Source organism: Azolla caroliniana, unplaced genomic scaffold, assembly GCF_043228905.1.
Source record: "Azolla caroliniana isolate FFs.n. ecotype wild unplaced genomic scaffold, voAzoCaro1.0.p SCAF_1401, whole genome shotgun sequence".
Lineage (NCBI taxonomy): Eukaryota > Viridiplantae > Streptophyta > Polypodiopsida > Salviniales > Salviniaceae > Azolla > Azolla caroliniana.
Window position 1 is genome coordinate 1 of NW_028231836.1, and position 8,823 is coordinate 8,823.

General features: G+C 37.7%; 2 protein-coding genes across 2 annotated transcripts; both read right to left on the reverse strand.

Annotated features, from left to right (window-relative positions):
• Positions 1-165: 165 nt before the first annotated feature.
• LOC147847180 (ubiquitin-conjugating enzyme E2-17 kDa-like) lies at positions 166-2,250 on the reverse strand. Its single transcript, XM_087339477.1, has 3 exons — positions 2,053-2,250; positions 1,448-1,575; positions 166-354 (listed from the first exon to the last, which is right to left on the reverse strand). The coding sequence occupies exons 1-3, from the start codon at positions 2,120-2,122 to the stop codon at positions 181-183; spliced, it is 372 nt and encodes a 123-aa protein (XP_087195603.1). The 5' UTR covers positions 2,123-2,250; the 3' UTR covers positions 166-180.
• A 1,343-nt stretch (positions 2,251-3,593) lies between these two features.
• On the reverse strand, positions 3,594-8,030 carry LOC147847181 (pentatricopeptide repeat-containing protein At4g39530-like). The gene is made up of 2 exons (XM_087339476.1): positions 3,997-8,030; positions 3,594-3,930 (listed from the first exon to the last, which is right to left on the reverse strand). Exon 1 carries the CDS (start codon positions 8,028-8,030, stop codon positions 4,602-4,604), a length of 3,429 nt encoding a protein of 1,142 aa, XP_087195602.1. The 3' UTR covers positions 3,594-3,930; positions 3,997-4,601.
• Between the last annotated feature and the right edge of the window lie 793 nt (positions 8,031-8,823).

Sequence of the window (8,823 nt, forward strand, 5' to 3'; positions counted from 1 at the left end):
AGAAGGTTGATAGTTTAGTTATAATTACACTTGGAAAATATATGGCTAGATACATAAATTTGTATATTGCGCAGTATGTTGAGCAAACACTAGACCTTAGGGAGTAGATACTTAAAAAAACATTGGAACATGGGTGGATAGAGTTTGGATATCTATTTACATAACAATTAAACCCTAGGTCTATGTCAAAACCATAGCTGTCCAAAAAATGGTAATGCTAATAATATAAGTATCCAAAAGAGAACATACCTTTGATATGGTTAGGGCCGGACTCCATTGCTCTTTCAAAATATCTAAACATATACTTCCATTGCTATTAATGTTTGGGTGGAAAACTTTCGTCCGAAATGATACCTAATCAAATACAATGTACAGCATAAAATAAAATAAGAAAATTAAAATGAAAAAAGATGAAATCAAAAGCAGCGGCTCACTTCGTCACAGCAAAAACGGATTCTACTCATCAACCAAATTCTTATACATGAAGACATGGTACTTGCTCACTTATCAACTCATCCTTATACATATAAGATAATAAATTCGCAACAATCAAGCCTAAGACTCGAATATCAAATCAAGATATGTTTGTGTGCACACAAACATACATGCATATGTATATTTTCTAACTCATCACCCTATACTCGCATATAAAGATACCTTTGCAATAACCAAACCAAAGGGAACTCGCTCATCAAATCAGCCAATGCCTATATATATATGCATGTATATAACTTCCAATAACCTAAAGAAAAGTGACTATTTCATCAACACATATCCTTGCATGTATATCATGAACTATAAAATAAAACAGATGGGACTCACTCATCTCACACACACAGATATGTATATTATCAATGAGTGTAAAATGAAACATAAGAAAGAGATTGACATATCAACCCAACCCAATGCTAGAATGTAGCTTGTAACAATCGAACACATCAAACAAATGCTGTTAACTCATAAAGTAACACATAGAAAACAACTTGGGTGGCCTAAAAGAGTAAACCAAAGAAAATAACTCACTCACTGATATGTTTCAGTACATATATATATATATGAATGAACAGAAGGGACTCATTCATCTAAACAAGATGCACATACATAGGTCTAGATGAATATATCATGGAATATAATCAAACAAAAGGTGGGTTCGGTTGTTATCCAATGGAAGTGGATAACGTCGTGAGACAGTTCCATTCCTATCTATCGTTAGTTAGCAGAGAAGTGGGAGAAGCCTACCCTAGTAGGAGAGGACTCAAATCAATTCAAGATATTTTCTTAAAAAGGATCTAAAGGTAACCACAAAAACCTGTTTTGGAGATACGAAACCAAAAGAAGCAACTCAGACATCATCAAACCGACCAGATGTTAAGATGGAACTTGCAACAATCGAAGGGATCAAACAAATGCTGCTAGCTCAAAAGAATAACACATAGAAAATAAATACCTTGGGTGGTTTGAAAGGGTAATCAGGAGGAAAATGAATATGAACTAGAAAAACCCCTCCTGCGTAAGGGCTATCAGAAGGGCCCATTATAGTAGCTTGCCAATGGAACATATCTTCCGCAACAGGTCCTGAAAGATGTCAAAAATGCATTTGTTACAATCCATAACGAGTTGCATTAAGCATAAACACATACTCTGAGAAAATAGAGAACAGAAGATAACAAAACTGAGAGGAGAGATAGAGAGAGATAAACGGCGCGAAGATCAGATCACATCTAACAATGAATCTGAAAGGTATTTAGATCATATATATATATATATATAGTTTATAACACAAAAACCCTAAACTAGTACAGAGAATCAACATGAGAAAAAAGTAGAAACAAGCAGAGTGTAGAAGAAAAATCTATCTCCTAAACACATATGACTCTTAATTATTTTTCGCAGAAAGAAACAGTAACAAAAAGTTAACCTTACAACACATTTTTGAGCAGAAATATGCACAGAAGAAACAAACCCTAAAGACACTTGTATTTCTAACCAGAAATAAATTAAATGGAAGGAACCCTAGTTTATGTACGAAAAAGAAGAAGAAGAGAACCATACCTGCACTGCAAGATGTGGGCGGGTCTTTCTGCAGATCCTTGAGCTCCTTGAGGATCCTTTTCGAAGCCATGGAGATGGAGAGAGAAAGAGAAAGAAAGAGGAAGCAGATACAGGGGCAGGGGCAGAGGAAAACACAGAGAAGAGAATATATATATATATATATGTATATCTGATCTCTCTCTCTGTCTCTCCTCTCTCTTTCTCTCTGTATGTATGTATGTATGTTGTGTTATGCTCTGTTTTTATTTACTATATAGTATTTGTATGTATGTGTGTGCCTTGTGTTATGCCATGTTTTTTATGTACTATATAGTATTTGTTGGCTCAAGCTCAAGGCTGAGTCCTGGCTATTGCAAGTTGCAACCCAATCCATGTGAATGTGAAACCAAAAAGTATGTGCCTTCTTCATCATCTTGGGTTGCATTTACTCATCTCTCGAGAGCTTCTCTGCATGAGTGGATTGGATTTGCATACAGACACCGAACTTACATGGCCACGTTCATACACTACGATAGGATGATGGCTCAGAGTTTCATCCCCGTGCACTAGACTTTTGAGCATGAGTGCGCACCTCCTCCCGTACACATGTTGGCACACCTCTTCATTCCCATATACGTACCCATCCTATTAGCACTACCACACTCTTCACCAAGTACATTGCTTTGCTTTGCCAACAATCACGCATCAAAGGCTTGTTTGAGCTTCACAAGCTTAGGGAAGTGGCCCTTAACATTAGCATTTGAGTCATGCATGAAATCAGAACATCATTGGATTCTTGCATGTACTTGCACCCGTACTAACAATGTGTCTACGAGTCGTCATTTAATGAGTGAAGGGAATGTCGCAAGTATCGAGCTACATCACAAAGATCGCAATGTTCAAGCGGCATAGAGTCATTAGATGCAATCCACGTACTTTGCAATTGCCTTGCTCCATCACATCTAACATCATGGCCATGCACCCCACTCTTCCCATACATATTTATGATACAAGCCATGCTTGGAAAACCGTCAATAAAAATTTGTAAATCCTCACCCCATGCACACCTCATGTGACATTACAGGAGTTGCAAGTTGGAGAACAGGTGAAAGAAAATAATGATACTTATTATCATTATGGAGTAAGAGGAGATGGCCACTGGTGTGGACTAACCATTATGGCCCACTACGTTCTACATTCACTAAAAGTACAAGATCTCTTATCTCATTCTTTTTCTCTTAGTGAGTTCATCATGGCTAGAGCCATTGTAATGTTTTCAGCCTAATCATTTCGTCATGTATGAAGAATTTCTAGTGATGAAGAATAATTTTTCAGAAAATAAAAAAACAAATTGTTATATGGGAGGTTATAGCTTCCATTTTTTTCAAAATGGATAACCAATGTACCCTTATTTATGATCATGATTTATCCCATAGGTTGATTTCCGCCTCTAATAAATCCCTCTCTCTACGTCGTTGCCTTTTCTCTTGTTCACGTTTGGCTAAAAAGAGTGTTCACATGATGGAGCTCAATAACCTTATGCATATTCTTTGGAGTGAACCTTAGGTAAACATTTTGAGATCAATTGGATGAGAATTTTAGTTATGTACCTTGCTACTTTCCAACTAGAGTCATATACACAATACTAATCATCGTGTTGGCAGTTCCTTCAATTCTACGTTTGATGCACATCCTTGCGACAAATCGATCTTGTTTTTATAAGGGGGTCCCCATTTTAATACTAGTTGGTGTCATAGGAACATCTTCTCCGGTTTCAGGGAATCATCCAATTTATGTTTGGGTATGCTTCCAACTCGATCTTTTCTCTATGTTGGACTTGTGTTACTTCAGGCATCGAAGTGTCAACCTTCAAATCTAACATCTGTGCAAGCTGTTCACCTTGCATTTTGATTCAACCATACTATAGCATGTCCTTCAAATCTGACATCTGTGCAAGCTGTTCACCTTGCCTTTTGATTCAAACATACTATAGCATGTCCCTCAAGTCTGACATCTGTGCAAGCTGTTCACCTTGCATTTTGATTCAACCATATTATAGCATGTCCCTCAACTCTGACATCTGTGTAAGCTGTTCACCTGGCATGTTCCCCATCAATGTGTTTTGCCAAGTCTGGGATACTTGAAGAAATTCATGCTTTTGATGGGTTCCCCTTTACAGGTAAAGCAAAGACAGCCCATCCCCATGGTGGTTTGGTTTTAATCACATTATGTTGGTCTTACTTACAGTCACTGTATGGTACTTTTCCGACGGAAGTCCAAGAATTCTGCAAATTCATACAAGGAGATTAAATCATCAGCACATAAGAGCATCATATGTAGATGTCTTGCCAATGATGACATCATCATCCATCATCCACATCCAACTCATCGCCTCGTGATTGGCAATACCAACAAGGTGCAAGACAACAAGTCTCCATGCAATGAAATCATACAGAAGACTGTAGACCGTTTGAGGGGCATAGTTTAATTGGTTATGGGTGATCTCCAAGAACTTGATGTACAGGGCTCAAATCCTAGTATTGCTGTAATGGCAATATATAATCATTCTTCTATACATATAATTCTAAATCTTCCATTCCAATAATTGCGTACAAATTTGACATCAGAATATGGCCGGTGATGTTATCTCTGTCAGCTTCGATTAGGTGATCAAGAGATCGTCTCCCAAGCTCCAAATTCTTACAAATTGCACAAGAGCTCAACAAAGCAATCCAGAGGGCAGTGCTCGGTGGATATGGCATATTATCAACAAATGCTTTTGCATCATTCAACCTATCTGCTCGCCTAAGCACATCAAATAAACAAACATAGTGCTCTATTGTTGGTACAAGACAAAACTGATTGATCAGCTTGAAATAATAACAACTTTCAGGTATTAAGCCAGAATGGCTACATGCAGTTAGCATGTTCACGAATGTGATATGATCTGGTTTTAGATTTTCTTCATATATCATTCTTTCAAAGAAAGAATTTGCTAATTCATAATACCCATGCTCGGCATATCCCCCAATTTTTGCATTCCATGTAACTGCATCATGAACAGTCATCTTGTGGAACACCTCACTCGCCATCACTAAATCACCACAATTTGAAAACATACCAATCAAAGTATTTCCGATACTTGGACTACTGTCCAAATTCTTTGATATGATATGCGTACATACTCGTATGCAATGGAAAAGACCTACGTTAGAGCATGCTTTAAGAATGCACATGTATGTGATTTCATTCCCACATATTCCTTCCTGTCCCATTCTATGGAATAAGGAGAGTGCTTCTTCACCTTGACCATTGTCCACATGACCTATAATGAGAGATGACCAAGTTACAACAGTTCTATATGGTTGTCGTTCAAATATTACACATGCATCATTTAGACTACCACATTTGGCATACATATCAATCAAAATGTTGCCAACACATTCATCGCAATCAAATCCTTGTTTTATGGCATCCAAATGCATCATCATTCCTTTGCTTACGGCATTTTGGCTTGCACAACTTTTGAGAATACACACAAAGGCAACCTCATTTGGAACAACGCCATTATGCTTCATTGCTTCATAACAATAAATAGCTTCATGGAGGTACCCGTATTCGGCCAAGCCAGATATCAATACAGACCATGATATGACGTTCTGAACAGGCAGCTGGTGAAATACATAAAAAGCATTTTCTAAACTATGACACTTCCCATACATGTCAATGAGAGCATTCCCTAGTACAGTGTTAAAGTGGAATCCCCTTTTTGTAATTCTATCATGAATGAGGTTCCCCCAATCTAGTGCATTTCCACTTGAGCTTGCTTTTAGCAAGCAGCCATAACTGATTTCATCCATGTCAATGCCTTTCTCTTCCATTTTATCAAAAAGTTGAAATACTTCCTGATCTTGCCCACTTTCTGCATATCCTGTCAACATGGCATTCCATATAGAGACATTTGGAGCCTGAAAGCCCTGGAACACTCTGCATGCGTCCTGAATATTTCCATGCTTAAAATATGAATCAATCAATGTACTTCCAATCATGAAATTAGAATCAAAGCCATGGCTCACAACATCTAAATGTATCAATTTACTGAGATTTGAGCAATCCAGATGTGCACATGCTTTAAAAATGCATATGAAAGTGATTTTGTCTGGTTCAATCCCACTCTGTAACATCAAATTGTAGAGCTCTAGAGCTTCCTTTCCAAAACCATGTTCTGCATTAGCTAAAATCATTGCAGACCATGAAATAACATCTCGTATCGACAACCTATCAAAGACGGTTTGTGCTGCCTCCAGTGCTCCGCATTTTGCATACATATCAACCAAAGAGCTTCCAATACAGACATCTGAATCAAGGCCCCTCTTCACAATATCATCATGCACTAAATTGCTCTGATGCAGATTACCACCAAGTCCACATGCTTTTATAGTTGACACATATGTGATCCTGTCTGGTTGTTTTCCTTTTTGTTGCATTTCATTGAACAAAAGAAGAGCCTCTTCAGCGTGTGTGAGATCCACATATCCTGAAATCATAGAGTTCCATGACACGACATCTCTATCATGCAACTCATCGAAGATTCGACGTGCATCTACTAAGAAAGCACATTTCACGTACATATCAATCAATGTACTTCCAACAAAAGTGTCACCTTCAAAGCCTAATGCTAAAACCTTAGAGTGAATCAATTTCCCCCGCTCAATTGCCTGAATGCTTACACAAGCTTTCAGCAAACAAACAAAGGTCATTTTATTCGGTTTGATGCCAACTTGCTCCATTCTATCATACAATTGCAAGGCCTCCAAACCACAACCACAGTTAGCAAAGCCTCCAATCATTGCACACCATGACACCACATCTTTTTGCTCAATATTTTGAAACACATCAAAAGCATCTTCCAAGCTACCACATTTTGCATACATGTCAACCACTGCACTACTTACATATAGATCTACTTCCAAACTTTCTTTAACGGCGTGGTCATGGACAATCTTCCCATTTTGTAAAGATGAGAGAGCAGAGCACGCTTTAAGAGCTGCAAGAATGGAGCGAAAATCTGGTCTGATTGAAGAATACATGACCATTTCATCATATAAAGATAATGTATGCTCAAATTTGTTGATTCGAGAATGAATGGAGATGATAGTACTCCAAGAAAACACATTCTTCTTTTCCAAACTACGAAATATCCACATTGCATCCGGCAAACTGCCACAAAAGGCAAAAGCTCTCATAAACAGGCAGGTTAGTTCACATGTTCCTTGCATATTTTCATTATTAGATAACGTATGGTTTTGCATCTTTTCATCCTCGTTTATAATCATACATTGTATTTCTTCGTGCCTATCAACCATCACACTATGCGTTTCTTCATGTTTATCAACCATCACATTTCCCGTTTTTTCATGCTTATTGAGCATCACACTTTGAATTTCTTCATGCTTATCAATCCTCACACTTTCCATTTTTTCATGCTTATCCATCAACACTCCTTGCATTTTTTCATGCTTATCGACCACCATACTTTGCACTTCTTCTTGCTTATTTACAATCATTGATTGGAATTTGTTATTCTTATCTACAGCCTTACTTGGAAAGTTTTCATCCTTAAGTATCATATGCTTAGATACCACCGTACTTTCCATTCTTTCATGTTCGTGTGGCGTTGAACTTTGCATTTTGCAATGGTTAAGTATCATGAAAGCGTGATAGGTTTCTCTAGCTACAGCCATGTCATTTTCTTCGATGCAAGCCTGGAGAATGGATGTTATGGAGAGCTCAGAGAGGAGGATACCTTGTTTGCAAGTTATGTCCATGGCTTGAAGCATGTGATGTATACGAAGGCTGCGGCTTCCACTTCTTCCACTTCCTGCGTCATAACACATCTTCTCCAAACCTCGCAAGCGATTTATGCATGAATCAGGCACGGGCATGAATGAAGCGAATCTTCGAGAGGATGAATTCCCGTGTTTACTGAGACATTTCATTCATTCATGATTCATTCATTCTCTGGAGTCTGTTTAATTGGGGAGGGAGGGGAACAAAATACATATTTACCAAAATACCCTCCATCCAAGAAATAGGTTTTACAAAACTCTAAGCATGCCCCTCAACATACATATAAGATATTTACTCTTTTGTTCCTTGCACTCAAATATAGGAGTCCTTGCATTCATTCTTTACATGCCATGTTTGAATGCTATCCCCACATACCAAATCGTGCAACATCCTAACCAACCTCTTTTGTGCTCGAATGGCATGCCTGTGTTCCTTTCTTGCTATTTCGGATTGCATCTAACAAAAGAGCATAATCGAGTTCTTTTGACACAACACTACCATTTTCAATCGATTACTAATGATAAGCAATAGATGAAAATGGTTAAGGGAGGTAATGGTTTGAAAGTCCCCATTGGAGTCTCGTATCGTGAAATATGATCTTAGGTCATATCTTGAAAGTTTAAATGAATACAAATCCTTATCGTTAGAGTTTTGCCTTAGAAGAGATGTTGTGATGAAGGGAGTAGCTAGTCCCCTTCAATAAGTTGAAGTCCTCACGCATAAATCATTCAAACTAACTTTAAGATTTGGTCCCTAATGTTATTATGCCTATAACATTTGGACACTATAAGTAGCAAAAAAACGAAGCTTCCTTATACGAGAGCATGTTTATGATCTCTATACTATCCACTCAATGTCAAGAGCTTAAGAGAAGATTATGCATAGACTATTTATTGAATACGTATATATAGGGATCAAATATAACAAATGTCAAAGCTCCTA

Coding starts and splice junctions, on each gene's coding strand:
- LOC147847180 (XM_087339477.1), bottom strand. CDS start 2,122: ATGGCTTCGAAAAGGATCCTCAAGGAGCTCAAGGATCTGCAGAAAGAC. Junction 1,576..2,052: donor GCCCACATCTTGCAGTGCAG/GTATGGTTCTCT, acceptor GACATCTTTCAG/GACCTGTTGCGGAAGATATG. Junction 355..1,447: donor ACCCTTTCAAACCACCCAAG/GTATTTATTTTC, acceptor GTATTTGATTAG/GTATCATTTCGGACGAAAGT.
- LOC147847181 (XM_087339476.1), bottom strand. CDS start 8,030: ATGAAATGTCTCAGTAAACACGGGAATTCATCCTCTCGAAGATTCGCT.